Source organism: Budorcas taxicolor, chromosome 5 (genome assembly GCF_023091745.1).
Source record: "Budorcas taxicolor isolate Tak-1 chromosome 5, Takin1.1, whole genome shotgun sequence".
NCBI lineage: Eukaryota > Metazoa > Chordata > Mammalia > Artiodactyla > Bovidae > Budorcas > Budorcas taxicolor.
This window is the reverse complement of record NC_068914.1, coordinates 147,512,095-147,527,799: the sequence shown is the minus strand read 5'-3', so window position 1 is coordinate 147,527,799 and position 15,705 is coordinate 147,512,095. Positions and strand designations below refer to the sequence as shown.

At 51.0% G+C, this 15,705-nt stretch overlaps 1 protein-coding gene across 1 annotated transcript; it reads left to right on the top strand.

The window, feature by feature from the left end:
* Window positions 1-6,747: 6,747 nt before the first annotated feature.
* On the top strand, window positions 6,748-15,333 carry LTBR (lymphotoxin beta receptor). Its single transcript, XM_052639745.1, has 10 exons — window positions 6,748-7,027; window positions 7,147-7,243; window positions 7,497-7,622; window positions 7,713-7,865; window positions 8,236-8,332; window positions 8,465-8,556; window positions 11,959-12,066; window positions 12,379-12,404; window positions 13,082-13,310; window positions 13,604-15,333. The coding sequence occupies exons 1-10, from the start codon at window positions 6,911-6,913 to the stop codon at window positions 13,843-13,845; spliced, it is 1,287 nt and encodes a 428-aa protein (XP_052495705.1). The 5' UTR covers window positions 6,748-6,910; the 3' UTR covers window positions 13,846-15,333.
* Window positions 15,334-15,705: the final 372 nt, after the last annotated feature.

Below are 15,705 nucleotides of genomic sequence, written 5' to 3'. Positions count from 1 at the left end.
TGAGAAGCTCTGTCTACCATCCCCACCTTCCCAAAGGACATCCTACCAAGAGAAGGGGTAGCCAGCACCCTGCCTGTCCCATCTCAGAGGTTCAGAGAGGCACGTCCCTGCCACGTCTGTTTGCCGGTTGATGCCTGAAATCCAGTCACTGGCCCAAGGCCGCAAGGCAAATAGTTTTTCCTTCAAAGCCTCAGTGAGCAGGATCCTGAGGCCCGGCCTGGGCTGAGCCGGGGAGCAAGCCCAGTGTCCCCAAAGCACCTGCCGAGGTGTGGCAGCTTAGAGACAGCAGCATTCCAGATCTGGAATGGGCCAGAGCAAGCTCGTTCTGGTGGAAAAAAAACAGAAACCTGAGGCCTGTGCTTGTGTCAGAGCTCTGTTTTAAATATTATCTTTTGAGGCGCAGGGAAAAAAACCCCTGAACACATTTTCCTCACAACACAGCTTTCCAATAACACAGAAGTTTGCAGATCAACGAAAGCCTCGCTCAGTCCCATCCTGTTCCCACCCCTCGACTCCGGCTGCCACTGCCATTTGTGTCCATCTGTATCTTTTCTGGGTGCTTTTGTAGACTTCCATGTATTTTTAGAAAACAAAATATATAGCTTTTCCATAAATGGGGCCATGTTATAGGCATTATTCTATGACTGCCATTTTTACTTTTAAACTATGTGACTGCAGAAATGACACTCAGGACTTCCCTGCCTCTGAGCTCCCAAAGCAGAGGGTCCAAGTTCGACCCCACACACCACAGCTAAGAGTTTGCATGCGCAACTAAAGATCTCACACGCTGCAACTGAAAAAAGAATCCGAATGCCACAATGAAGGTCAAAGATCCCAAGTACATAACACCCAGTGCAGCCAAATTCATTAATTAATTACTTTCTAAATGACACTTTACCACTGTGGGGCCCAGGCTTCTCAAGGAGAGAGCAGGAGGGTGGAGTGTTTAAGGCAGCCCAGGAGGTTGCAAAAATCCTTTCCAGCTCGCTCTGCTTATAGCCAGTATGGAGGTTCCTTAAAAACCTAAAAAAAGAGATACCATATGACCCAGCAATCCCACTCCTGAGCATGTATCCAGTAAAGACAAAAACTAATTTGAAAACATAAGGTGTCATCACTCAGTCGTGTCCGACTCTTTGTGACCCCATGGACTGTAGCCTACCAGGCTCCTCCGTCCATGGGATTTTCCAGGCAAGAGTACTGGAGTGGGGTGCCATTCATACGTGCACCCTAAGGTTCATAGCAGCACTGTTTACAGTAAGCAAGACACGGAAACAACCCAAGTGCCCATCAACAGACAATTGGTTTAATAAGATGTGGTACGTGTGTGTGTTGTGTGTGTATACATGTAAATATATATATGTGAATATTGAAAGTGAAAGTGAAGTCACTCAGTCGTGTCCGACTCCTTGCGACCCCATGGACTATAGCCTATCAGGCTTCTCCATCCATGGGATTTTCCAGGCAAGAAGCTGGAGTGGATTGCCATTTCCTTCTCCAGGGGATCTTCCCGACCCAGGAATCAAACCCGGGTCTGCCACATTGCAGGCAGACGCTTTACCATCTGCGCCACCAGGGAAGCCCATAGGTGAATATTACTCAGCCATAAAAAAGAATGAAGTATGTCATTTGCAGTAACTTGGGTGGACACAGAGGAGATCACACTAAGTGAAATAAGACAGAGGCAGGTAAGTAACATCAGTTCAGTTCAGCTCAATCGCTCCGTCATGTCTGACTTTTTGCAACCCCATGGATTGCAGCACTCCAGGCCTCCCTGTCCATCACCAACTCCGAGGGTTTACTCAAACTCATGTCCATTGAGTCGGTGATGCCATCCAGCCATCTCATCCTTTGTCGTTCCCTTCTCCTCCCTCCTTCAATCTTTCCCAGCATTAGGGTCTTTTCAAATGAGTCAGCTCTTCACATCAAGTGGCCAAAGTATTGGAGTTTCCGCTTCAGCATCAGTCCTTCTAAAGAATATTCAGGACTGATTGCCTTTAAGATGGACTGTTGGATCTCCTTGCAGTCCAAGGGACTCTCAAGAGTCTTCTCCATCACCACAGTTCAAAAGCATCAATACTTCAGTGCTCAGCTTTCTTTATAGTCCAACTCTCATATCCATACATGACTACTGGAAAAACCATAGCTTTCAATAAGCTGTCTAGGTTGGTCATAACTTTTCTTCCAAGGAGTAAGCGTCTTTTAATTTCACGGCTGCAGTCACCATCTGCAGTGATTTTGGAGACCAAAAAAATGAAGTATGTCACTGTTTCCACTGTCTCCCCATCTATTTGCCATGAAGTGATATTTTGGCCACCTGATGCGAGAGCTGACTCATTTGAAAAGACCCTGATGCTGGGAAAGATTGAGAGCAGGAGGAGAAGGGGGCAACAGAGGATGAGATGGTTTGATGGCATCACCAACTCGATGGACATGGGTTTGGGTGAACTCCGGGAGTTGGTGATGGGACAGGGAGGCCTGCTGCGGTTCACGGGGTTGCAAAGAGTCGGACATGACTGAGTGACTGAAATGAAATGAACTGAACTGAACTGATGGGACAGGATGCCATGATCTTAGTTTTCTGAATGTTGAGCTTTAAGCCAACTTTTTCACTCTCCTCTTTCACTTTCATCAAGAGACTCTTTAGTTCTTCTTCACTTTCTGCCATAAGGGTGGTGTCATCTGCATATCTGAGGTTATTGATATTCCTCCTGGCAATCTTGATTCCAGCTTGTGCTTCATCCAGCCCAGCATTTCATGATGTACTCTGCATAGAAGCTAAATAAGCAGGGTGACAATATACAGCCTTGATGTACTCCTTTCCTGATTTGGAACCAGTCTGTTGTTCCATGTCCAGTTCTAACTGTTGCTTCCTGACCTGCATATAGGTTTCTCAAGAGGCATGTCAGGTGGTCTGGTAGTCCTATTTCTTTAAGAATTTTCCACAGTTTATTGTGATCCACACAGTCAAAGGCTTTGGCATAGTCAATAAAGCAGAAATAGATGTTTCTCTGGAATACTCTTGCTTTTTCGATGATCCAGCAGATGTTGGCAATTTGATCTCTGGTTCCTCTGCCTTTTCTAAATCCAGCTTGAACATCAGGAAGTTCATAGTTCATGTACTGCTGAAGCCTGGCTTGGAGAATTTTGAGCATTACTTTACTAGCATGTGAGATGAGTGCAATTGTGTGGTAGTCTGAACATTCTTTGGCATTGCCTTTCTTAGAGATTGGAATGAAAACTTACTTTTTCCAGTCCTGTGGCCACTGCTGAGTTTTCCAAACTTGCTGGCATATTGAGTGCAGCACTTTCACAGCATCATCTTTCAGGATTTGAAATAGCTCAACTGGAATTCCATCACCTCCCCTAACTGTGTTCGTAGTGATGCTTTCTAAGGCCCACTTGACTTCACATTCCAGGATGTCTGGCTCTAGATTAGTGATCACACCATCATGATTATCTGGGTCGTGAAGATCTTTTTTGTACAGTTCTTCTGTGTATTCTTCCCACCTCTTCTTAATATCTTCTGCTTCTGTTAGGTCCATACCATTTCTGTCTTTTATCGAGCCCATCTTTGCATGAAATGTTCCCTTGGTATCTCTAATTTTCTTGAAGAGATCTCTTGTCTTTCCCATTCTGTTGTTTTCCTCTATTTCTTTGCATTGATCTCTGAAGAAGGCTTTCTTATCTCTCCTTGCTATTCTTTGGAACTCTGCATTCAAATGGGTATATCTTCCCTTTTCTCCTTAGCCTTTCACTTCTCTTCTTTTCACAGCTATTTGTAAGGCTTCCTCAGACAACCATTTTGCCTTTTTGCATTTCTTTTTCTTGGGGATGGTCTTGATCCTTGCTTCCTGTACAATGTCACGAACCTCCGTCCATAGTTCATCAGGCACTCTATCTATCAGATCTAGGCCCTTAAATCTATTTCTCGCTTCCACTGTATAATCATAAGGGATTTGATTTAGGTCATACCTGAGTGGTCTAGTGGTTTTCCCACTTTCTTCAATTAAAGTCTGAACTTGGCAATAAGGAGTTCATGATGTGAGCCACAGTCAGCTCCTGGTCTTATTTTTGCTGACTGTATAGAGCTTCTCCATCTTTGGCTGCAAAGAATATAATCAATCTGATTTCAGTATTGACCATCTGGTGATGTCCATGTGTAGAACCTTCTCTTGTGTTATTGAAAGAGGGTGTTTGCTATGACCAGTGTGCTCTCCTGGCAAAACTCTATTAGCCTTTGCCCTGTTTCATTCTGTATTCTAAGCCCAAATTTGCCTGTCACTCCAGGTATTTCTTCACTTCCTACTTTTGCAAATAATATATGATATCACAAATGTGGAATCTAAAAAATAATACAAATGATTCTATATACAAAATAGGAATAAACTCACAGGCATAGAAGACAAACTTATGGTTGCCAAGAGGGAAAGATAGCAGGGAGTGATAAATTAGGGGTATGGGATTAACAGATATACACTACTACATATAAAATAGATAAACAGCAAGGGCCTACTGTACAACACAGGGAATTATAATTAATATAGTAACTATAATGGGAAAGAATCTGAGAAAATAACTTTGCTGTACACCTGAAACTGGGCTTCCTTGGTGGCTATAAGGAATCCACCTGCCAATGCAGGAGACTTAGGTTCAATCCCTGGGTTGGGATGATCCCCTGGAGAAGGATATGGCAACCCACTTCAGTGTTCCTACCTGGGAAATCCTATTGACAGAGGAACGTAGCAGGCTACAGTCTATAGAGTCGCAAAAGAGTTGGAAATAACTTAGCAACTAAACAACACCTGAAACTAATACAATATTGTAAATAAACTAAACTTCAATTTTTATAAATGTCTAAAAAACAGAAAAATGGATCTAAAGTCAAATGCACACAGACCTTTCTGCATTTAATTGCTCCAGTCCCAGTCTCCATTTCCTTGACCTGAGCAGTGCACACGCCCGTTCTGACACTTCTTCCCCGCTCCGGGGCAGCGCAGGACATTCACTGGAAGAATACGAGTCCTGGGCCTGTACTAGGAGAGGAGAGAGGTGTCTAAATCTCAGGCAGGCCAGTTCACTCTTTTGTGATTCCTCTGACCCCTCAGGTACACCCCTGCCCAGGGCTCCCCTGCTTCTCCACCAAGAGCCTGTCCAGCCAGTCAGACCAACCAGGGTAAGGATGTATGCCCAGCAAGTCAACCCCTCACACCTGGAGGGGCTCCCCTGAGTCATGAGGAGGCAGTTGCTGGACTGAGCTAGGGCCCAGACATCTGGAGCCCAGACTCTAGGCTTGCTTTGCCACGGACTGGCTATGTAACGTGGGCAAGTCATCATCAATATTGACATTGACATTGACATTGAAGTCACTCAGTCATGTCTGACTCTTTGCGACCCCATGGACTGTAGCCTACCAGGCTCCTCCGTCCATGGAATTTTCCAGCCAAGAGTACTAGAGTGGGTTGCCATTTCCTTCTCCAGGAGATCACAACCCAGGGATCGAACCCGGGTCTCCCGAATTGTAGGCAGACGCATCATCAAATTAGCCCATCAATATTTACTGGACGCGTGGTCCATACCGGACTCTGTGCGAAGCTCCCAGAACCCAGACTTGCAGTTTCAGGGCAGGCTGTTGCCAAGCACAAAAGGCCAGTGGCCGGCGGATAATAAGCAGCGGGTCACAGGGAAGGATCTGGGTGGAGTGGCTGTGCAGCCCAGGGTGGGGTGCCTGCCCAATCCCAGGTGACCCTCAGTGACAGGTGGGAGTTAGCCAGGAGCACAGAAATGTGGAAACCAGACTCCCTGGTGTCGGCCGGGGAGGGCGAGGATGCCTTAATGAATTGCAAGGAAATGGTAGGAAAAAACAGGGCAGGGGCCAGACCAAGCCCTCCTGAAATCCTGCTCTCTTTTACATGGTATCCTGGCCTCAGAGTCCTCATCCTTAAGGTGAGAGGCCTGGACAGGCAGGCTGTCAGCTCAGGGATCCGAAGGCTCTAAGGTGAGGTCTTAGGCCTGAGGGTGGTGGTTGTCCAGCCCCGGCCTGGCCACCCTGACCACAGGAACTCAGTCTTCACGTCCCTGCATTCTCTGAGAACACGGAGGTTGGGGGGAGGGCAGGGGCTGCTGTACCCTCTAGAGTGTCTCCTAGGTGACCTGTGCCCACTGCTCTGTGGGTTGGGTTGACTCAGGGGAGGGGCGGGGGGGGGGGGGGGACTCTTTTGCAGTTTATGTTAAAAATTCACACAACAGGGCGGTAACCCAGGAGTCCAGTAAGTCTGCCAAGAGGTACTTCTGGTTCCCAGATGCTGGTCTGGCTAGCTGTCCATGGCTCCCAGTGGATCTCCACACCCTCCAAGTCTGACAGTCCCAAACCCATCCATTTTTTCAGATCTGGCCAGACACAGCTCTGTCTGGAACTCTATCTGTTCCCGGGTCCGCTTTGCCCCAGCAGGGCTCCCTAGTGCCCATCTGAGGACCGTCTCCTGGCTCCACCACCCCTTTCCCACCAGCTGGCCCAGCCTGGCCTGTGTCCTCCTCTCCAATTAGGCCTGAGGAGAAGGGAGGAGGCCCGGGTTCCGGCCCTGCTGCCCTCACGTGCTTTCCCGGCCGCCCCTCCCGCCCTACGTCGTCGGCCAGCCAAGCCTGTTCCTCTTCCCGATTGCGACAGAGGCCGCCTGGGCTCCAGCGCTCCCTGTCCCCGCCCCGCGCCGGCCGCTCCACTCCCACTTCCTGAGCCCCGGCGTTGGAGCCCCGGAGGCCAGGCCAGGCCCGGCCGTTCCGGCCCCCGGGGCGCGTCCATCAAGTCCTGTCCCAGCCTCTGGGCTCTGCCACCACTGGCCAGGACGTCCAGGCTCCCACCTCCCTCCCAGGCCTCCATCCCTCTGCTCGGCTGGCAGGCTGACTGGCCGCCATGCGCCTGCTGTGGGCCACCTCCCACAGCGGCCTGGCCTGGGGGTTACTCATCCTGGGCATCTGGGGTCTCCTGGCCGCATCCCAACCCCAGCTGGAGAGGGAGGGGCCCATGCAGGTAGGTGGGGGCGGGCTTGACTAGGGGAGAGGGGTCTGGGCCATCCTCTCTGATGTCCCTCTGCTCCTCCCAGCTGACCCCTGAATAATTCTCCCCCCTGATTCCATCTCTTCTTGAAGGGGCTCCCATACCACACAGAGAACCAAAGCTGCGGAGACCAGGAAAAGGAGTACTACGAGTCCAAGCTTCGCCTCTGCTGCTCTCGATGCCCCCCGGGTAAGAGGCCAGGACCAGAGGAAGTCTGGGACGGGGAGGCGGGGTACAGGGGGCTCCAGCCCACCTTGCTGCCTCAGACAGACACCGGACACCAGCTCCCAGGGAAATCAGCTGGCAGAAACAGAGAGCGAGAGACACTGGCCAGCCATCCGATGTAGGCATCAGGACAGGCCCAGGGTCACGCAGTAAGCAGCAGAGGGCACCGTGGGAACCCCAGTCCCCTGAGCCTTCTCTTGCCCCACTCACAACCTAGGCACGCACATCTCCACCAAATGTAGCCGCCTCCAGAACACCGTCTGTGCCACGTGCCCCGAGAAGTCGTACAATGAGCACTGGAACCATCTCTCCTTCTGCCAGCTGTGCCGCCCCTGTGATAAGAGTGAGTGGGGTGTTCTGGGGTGGGGGCGGGGGGGTGGGACGTCCTGGAGTGCAGCCCCTGTGCCGAGCACCCCCCTCATCACCCCTGCAGTGCTGGGCTTCGTGGAGCTCATGCCTTGCACTAGCAACCGCAAGACCCAGTGTCACTGCCAGCCGGGGATGTACTGCGTCTTTTGGAACTCTGAGTGTGAGCACTGTGAGCCACTCTCCGACTGCCCGCCTGGCACTGAGGCCGAGCTCAAAGGTCAGAGGTCACTGGCAGCAGAGGGTGGGAAGGAGGCTGGGCAGGCACTCTTGAATGGGTGCAGGGTGCTGTGTCCATGGTGATGCCCCAGGTGGCTAGTTCTCTGTGTAATAAAATGCTTCTCCCTGCCTGAGAAAGGCTCACACATGGAACCTGCAGAGAAATGGAGTTGGGACGGTGCAGGGTTCAAGGTCCTCCCAGCACTGAGAGGAAGCTGGGCAATGGGGAGAGCAGGAAAGACGCTGCAAAGTACAGACTGGGGAGGGTGGGTGAGTAGGGGGCTGTCCAGCAGGCGTCATAGAAGCCCACAGCTGGACAGAAGCCCCCTGTGCCCACTCACCCTGGCTGCCCCACGCTTCTCTCCTGCCAGATGAAGTCACGGAGGCTAACAGCAACTGTGTCCCCTGTAAAGCTGGACACTTCCAGAACACCTCCTCTCCCACCGCCCGCTGCCAGCCCCACACCAGGTGAGGGTGCCCAGTCTGCGTTCCTCCGGCCCTCCCAGCCCCAGCCAGTGACAGCCCACCTCACGCTCAGCTCCACAGACCAGCTCCACTTCCAGCCGGGAGACCCCCTGAGCTGGCCTCTTTCCTCCACAGGTGTGAGGACCAGGGCCTCGTGGAGGAAGCCCCGGGCACCCCTCAATCTGACACCAGCTGCAGAAATCCACAAGAGCCCTCCGACATGCCAGGTGAGGAGGGGCCAGGGGCATGGGGAGGGGGTATCTGGGAAAATGCCTTAATTCCATCCATCTAAAAAAAATGGGAAAATGATGAACCCTTTCCTCTCAGAGTTAAGGCAAGAAGCTCTTCAAAGAAAAACTGGAGTATCCCTGGGCCAGGTTACTTACACACGTGTATGTGTATACACGCACTTTTTAAGTTATATGTTCTACATGTAACTTAAAAGTTACATACAATAGTACGTCATACATAGATACAGATGTTAACTATAGATATATAGATATAGATATAACTGTACCTGATGTCACTGTCATCATTTTGGACATGCCTCCATCACATAACCCATTTACTGAGCATAGTAGGTTACAGCTTCCATCGCTAGAGAGAAGATTCCACATTTGATGCTTTCTTGGTCTTTTCTATGGAATTATTGCTTTTCTTGCCTGAAAGAATAGGCATGCTCGTGCTTAGTCGCTACAGTCGTGTTCCTGTGGACCATAGCCCTCAGGCTTCTCTGTCCAGGGGACTCTTCAGGAGTACTGGAGTGGGTTGCCATGCCTTTTTCCAGGGGATCTTCCCCACCAAGGGATCAAACTCACATCTCCTGCATTGCAGGCGGATTCTTTACTGCTGAGCTACCGGGGAAGCCCTATAGAGAATTATAGGATGTTTCTAATGACTATCATTGTTATCAATCAAGGGAAAGTTTATTTCCTTAATTTTAAAAAATGGCTGAGCATTTATAATCATAGCTTCCATTTAATAAGAGCTAGTGCGTTAGACACTTTGTGAACTTGACTTTCACTAACTCATTTAAACCTCATAATGATCCTATGAAATAGTCCTATTATTATCCTTACTGACGGATGAGGAAACCAATGCCCAGAGAGGTTAGGTGACTTGCCCGAGATCACCCATGTGGTAGTTGGTATTATGAAGACCTGTTGTAGGTCTTTCTTACTCCAAAACCCATGCCATAATACATGCAGACTGTAAAAGATTAGAAAATTCAGATAAACAAAACTAAACTTCACCTACAGAACCATCAGCTGGCATATCCACTCGACATTTTTGAATATATCTTCCCAGAAATTTTTCCACACAATAGAAAAAAATAACATTTTTTCTAAAAGTGGAGTCATTTGAATGTTTGTAACTTAATTTTTCATCCAACTATAGCATAATCTTTTCTACATTCTATTATTAATTTTTAACTGTGTATCAAAAATGATTAGCACTTTTTTTCTTTTTTCTTTTGTATTGGTGGAGAAGGCAATGGCACCCCACTCTAGTACTCTTGCCTGGAAAATCCCATGGATGGAGCAGCCTGGTAGGCTGCAGTCCATGGGGTCTCTAAGAGACTGAGCAACTTCACTTTCACTTTTCACTTTCATGCATTGGAGAAGGAAACGGCAACCCACTCCAGTGTTCTTGCTTGGAGAATCCCAGGGACGGGGGAGCCTGGTGGGCTGCCATCTATGGGGTTGCACAGAATCGGGGACACGACTGAAGCGACTTAGCAGCAGCAGCAGCAGCAGCATTGGTGTATAGCTGATGAGGGCTTCCCTTGTAGCTCAGTTGGCAAAGAATCTGCCTGCAATGCAGGAGACCTGGGTTCAACCTGTGGGCCGGGAAGATCCCCTTGAGGAGGAAATGGCAACCCACGCCGATATTCTTGCCTGGAGAATCCCATGGACAGAGGAGCCTAGCTGGCTATAGTCCGTGGGGTCGAAAAAGTCAGACATGACTTAGCAACTAAACCACCACCATAGCTGATTAACGGGGCTTCCCTGGTGGCTCAATTAGTAAAGCATCTGCCTGCAATGCAGGAGACCTGGGTTCAATCCCTGGGTTGGGAAGATTCCCTGGAGAATGAAATAGCAATCCATTCCAGTATTCTTGCCTAGGAAATCCCACGGGCAGAGGAGCCTAGCAGGCTGCAGTCCATGGGGTCTTAAAGAGTCGGATACAACTGAGCAACTAAACCACCACCACCAGAGCTGATTAACAATGTTGTGATAGTTTCAGGTGTACAGCAGAGGGACTCAGCTATATATATATATATCTCCATTCTCCCCCAAACTCCCCTCCCATCCAGGCTGCCACATAACATTGAGCAGAGTTCCATGTGCTATACAGTAGGTCCCTGTTGGTTATCCATTTTAAATATAGCCGTGCGTACGTGTCCATTCCAAAGTCCCGAACTATCCCTTCCCCTCATCCTTCCCCTGTTGGAAGCACACATCTTTTGATGCTAATAGGTCTTCATGTCCTTGGCTCTGTAATTCTCAGATTGGTATTTAGAGCTTGACTTTCAGAGAGTACATAAGCTAATCTCCTCATTTTGTATATGAAAAACACACAACTGAGCAGGAACCCAGGTCTAATTCTTCCCCACACCTCCTACTCTGGACTCACTTAGGCCACAGAATTAGATGAACCACCAAGGGTGAACTCCCAGTGTCTAAACATCCAGGTCCGCAGGTGACAGAAAAAGTGACAGGCATAGTGGACTCCATGCTGTCAATGGCAGCACAATGCCCACAGGAAGACAACGGTTGCCCACTGTTGTACACGGACACCTGAGAAGCCCAGCCTCCCCTTCCCTCCCACTCCTGGGAGCTGCCCCAAGCAAGCCAGTGGAGATTCAGCAGCACCCCTCATCCAGAAAGCCACAGGCAGAGTTCAGCAGCCAGGACACCGACTCTCACCCCTGTAAATACTCCCATGGCTATAGAAGGACAGGTTCAGCTCCTACTGCTGTATATCTTGCTGTCAGATAGTCAGATCTGCAGAAACATGGCTTTACCCCACAGCCATGTCTGCTCACAACCCCAAGCCCACCCTCCCTTTACTGCCTCCCACTCCCATTTCCAGCCCAAGTGCCTGTCCTCACCCTCACAGGGCTGCCCTTGTGCCGGTGGCCAACCACACTCACCCCAAACATCTCCATCCAGGCAGAGTCTCTCCTGGTTCTCCTGGTTCTCGGTGGGGGGTTTCCCCCCACCCACGTCAGGCTCTACACCCCTTCTCTGCCCAAGGGAAGTTTCTCCAGCTCCTCCTTTAGGAACTGCAGTGGGTCTACAAGGGGAAAGAACTTCCCAGGTGGCACAAGTGGTAAAGAATCTGCCTGCCAATGCAGGAGACGTAAAAGACTCCATCCCTGGGTCAGGAAGATCCCCTGGAGGAGGGAATGGCAAGCCCCTCCAATATTCTTGCCTGGAAAATCCCATGGACGGAGGAGCCTGGGTTGGAAAGAGTCCGACAGGACTGAGCAGTAGCAGGAGGGGAAGCCTGCACCCCGTTTCCCATCTGGGTGGCCTGAGAACTGGAGAGCTGCTCCCTAATTGCCCCATCCACCCACTGCTGTCCTCGGGTCCTCACGCCTCGTCCTGTCTGCTGTCCTCCAGGAACGATGCTAGTGCTGGCCATCCTGCTGCCTCTGGTCTCGTTCCTGCTCCTCACCACCGTCTTCATCTACACCTGGAAGAGCCACCCCTCTCTCTGCAGAAAGCTAGGTAGGAAAGACTCAGAGGCTGGCAGGGATGTCTGCCTGGGACTGTGCCCATCCAGGTGGGGCAGGGGGCTGGAGAGAATATTCAGCTCCCTCAGGGCCAACACTTCTGCCCCTTCACACCCTCAAGACACCCAGCACTTGTCCCCAACACAGACATCACACTAATCCAGCCCCTTCTTTCTGAGGCTGGAGATAAGGGTAATGACAGACTGATCATTCTGGGAGCCCAGAGTGGGCAGTGCCATACTGTGGGGTGGGGTGTGGAGGGGAAAGCCTGCGGGTCTGAGGCCTGCCGTTTCATTTTCTATTCCAGGATCCCTGCTCAAGAGGCACCCAGAGGTAATGGGGAGGCTAGGGAGGCAGCAAGGAGGGGCAGGGGACAGGTGAACAAGGGTGGGGGGCAGGCAGGAAAAGAATCTGCAGCTTCAACATCCATTTAATCATTCAACTAATAATTTATTGAGCAAGCTGTGTGCCAGGCACTATGGAAATAGCAGTGAACAAAGCAAAGTCTCTACCCTCCCAGAGTTTCATACCAGTGGAGCAAGGATAAAGTTAGTCGACTATGTATTAGGTGGTGGCAACTGTTAAATATAGAGAAGGAAATGGCAACCCACTCCAGTATTCTTGCTTGGAGAATCCCGTGGACAGAGCCTGGTGGGCTACAGTCCATGGGGTCGCAGAGTCAGACACTACTGAAGCAACTGAACCCAACTGCTAAATAAAGCGTGGTGGGGTGGGTGGGGGGCAAGCAATGAGGGTATACTATCTTAGAGTGGACAGAGAGCCTCTGTGGTCAGCTGATATTTGAGCAGAGAGCTGAAGAAAAGAGGGCCAGACGTCAGGATGTAGCAGGGAAAGTGCTCCAGGAAGAGTGAACGTCAAGTGCAAAGGTCCTGAGGCAGGAAGCTTGGTGAGGGCGTGGAGCTGCCTAGGCATGGGGTTGGGGTGGGAATTAAAGAAAGATGGAGTCTGAGACCCCCGTCCTTGGCTGGTTCTCGGCCTCTGTCCTGCAGGGAGAGGAATCGAATCCTGCTGATGGAAACTGGGAGCCCCCAAGGTTCAATACACACGTTCCTGACCTGGTAAAGCCACTTCTGCCTGCCCCTGGAGACTTGGCCCTGGCCTCGGCCGGCGTCCCAGCGAACCCGGGTTTGGAGGAAGAGGTGCTCCAACAGCAGAGTCCCCTGAGCCAGGCCAGGGACCTGGATGCTGAGCCCCCAGAACAAGGCCAGGTGGCCCCTGGTGAGAAGAGGGGACGGGGAGGGAGGGTGGGCATGGGGAGAGCGTGTGAGCCGGCAGAAAAGAGGAGACCGCAACAGCCAGTGTCCTGACTACAGAGAAGGGACGAGACTGAAAACCAAGAAAACAGGGAATGAGCGCAGAGCTCAGGAAACCAAAGCGCATGGAGAGGGACAGGACAGAAAGGGGAGATGGCAGATGGGGCCCTGGGGAAGCCGGAGGCCCATGCTGGCAGCACGTGGGGGCCCCCCTCAACCTTGACCCCTCGCCCCCTCACTCTGCCTTCCTTCCCACAGGCACCAACGGCATTCATGTCACCGGCGGCTCTGTGACGGTCACTGGCAACATCTACATCTACAACGGGCCGGTCCTGGGGGGAGCCCGGGGCCCCGGAGACCCCCCCGCCCCCCCAGAGCCTCCGTACCCCATCCCCGAAGAGGGTACCCCCTGCCCTCCCGGGCTCTCCATGCCCTACCAGGAGGATGGCAAGGCTTGGCACCTGGCTGAGACAGAGACACTGGGGTGCTACGCCCTCTGACAGAGCCAAGGACCCAAAGTGTCAGCCATGCCGGATGATGTCTGGAGGAGCCAGCAGAAGGGAGGCTGCCCTCCCCACACAGGCCTGACTGAGGGCCTGGGAAGGGCCCGGAGGGCTGGACCCTGAGGGGCCAGGCCTCAGACATTGCCTCTCTGAGAGCAGGACCAGCGCTGGCTGGGAACGGCGCCCCGGCGGGACTCTCCAGGCCGCCTGAGCAGGCCCGGGACTCCACTGCAGACTCCCTGCCCACTGCGGCTGCACCGGCTCAGCCTCAGGCACAGACAGGGCACGTGACCCTAACCACTGCCCCCTGGCATCTGAATCCCAAGCCTGGCACGGGACGGAGCCAGCCACGCAATCACTCAAGGACTGGGGCCCCCCTGGCAGAGTCATGGTGCTCAACATCCCCAAGCTTCAGAGGCCCTTTGAGGGCCCGTACTTCAGTGGACGGAGGGAGACCCAACAAGAAGCTGGAGTGACAAGGAGGATCACCCACCCCTCCCCTCCTCGACAGGAAAGCGAGTCTCTCTAACCAAGGGCTTGGGTAGGGTTCAAGGTATAAGGGAGTTTTGGATGGGGAGGAAAAAAATTGGTGAGTGTATTTATGAACTGTACCCACATACAAATAAAGAGGAGACTGAGACCTAGGCCCTTGATTTCCTTGGGATTTATAGAGAAACACGATTCCACTGGGGCCATGTCAACGGCACAGGTCAAAACTATGGAATATAAAATGTCATCAACTATAATCCCACGAGGTATTTGTGTGACAGGCTGGTATATGGAATTCAGGTGATGATAGTATTGGACAATAATCTCTGGCATTGTGGCAGGCAGTGTTCTCAATGCCATGCGACCTTACCTTATGCACCCCTCACAAAACCCTCAGGAGGCAGGTATGAGGACTATTCCCATTTAACATATGAGGAGACTGAGGCCCCAAGAGGGTAAGTCAGTTGCCCAGTTTAGCTGCACATGGTTGGGACAGGCCCTGTTAGACTGGCTCTAGAGTCCTAGTGGGTAAAAAAGAGAATTTCTCTGAATAGATAAAATGGACTGGTTTTCTCAAATCATCAGACCTCCTCCATACCCTGCAGGTATGAAGTTCTCAGCCGACTCTCAAACCCCCAGGTTCAAAACAAAGTACAAAAGGGTTTGGCAAGGCTTTCCGTTTTGTCTGTTTGGCCGCACTGTGTGACATGCAAACCTCCCCAACCAAGGATCAAACCTATACTCTGCATCAGAAGCATGGAGTCATAGCCCCTGGAACACCAGAGAAGGCCGTATTTGGCAAGGTTGGGTGAAGGGAAAGATCCATACTTTAGACCTAAATTGAGAGGCCAAGTTCACATTCTGCTGATAAAGAGGTGGAGGCCGGCCTCCTTCAACCAGAAGAAGTACCATGACTTTTACTTTATTTCTTCTTGTCTTGCAGGCTTACCGCGCTTTATTGTGGGTTTTTTTTAAACAAATCGTGGCAACCCTGAGTTATTGATGATGGTTAGCATTTTTTAGCAATAAAGTATTTCTAAATGAAGGCGTGTATGCTGGTTTTTAGACATAATGCTACTGTACACTTAATAGGCTGCAGTACATTGTACATATAACGTTTAGATGTAGCGAGAAACCCCCTAAAATTCGTGTGACTCGCTTTATTCCAGTGGTCTGGTATCAAACCACAGCATCTCCGAATGTGCTTGTATTTTCTTTTCTTCCTCCAAAGAACTCCAGATCTTCTCAGGCTCTCTTGTTGTTTGTAAATGTTTGGGGCCCCAGAATTTATCTACTGTGCTGCCCAGTAGAAACGGTCTTAGCTGGAAAGATTTCGAGGAGAGCTGCTGCAGCTGACGGCTCCTTCCA

Coding starts and splice junctions, on each gene's coding strand:
- LTBR (XM_052639745.1), top strand. CDS start 6,911: ATGCGCCTGCTGTGGGCCACCTCCCACAGCGGCCTGGCCTGGGGGTTA. Junction 8,333..8,464: donor CGCTGCCAGCCCCACACCAG/GTGAGGGTGCCC, acceptor TTTCCTCCACAG/GTGTGAGGACCAGGGCCTCG. Junction 8,557..11,958: donor AGAGCCCTCCGACATGCCAG/GTGAGGAGGGGC, acceptor GCTGTCCTCCAG/GAACGATGCTAGTGCTGGCC.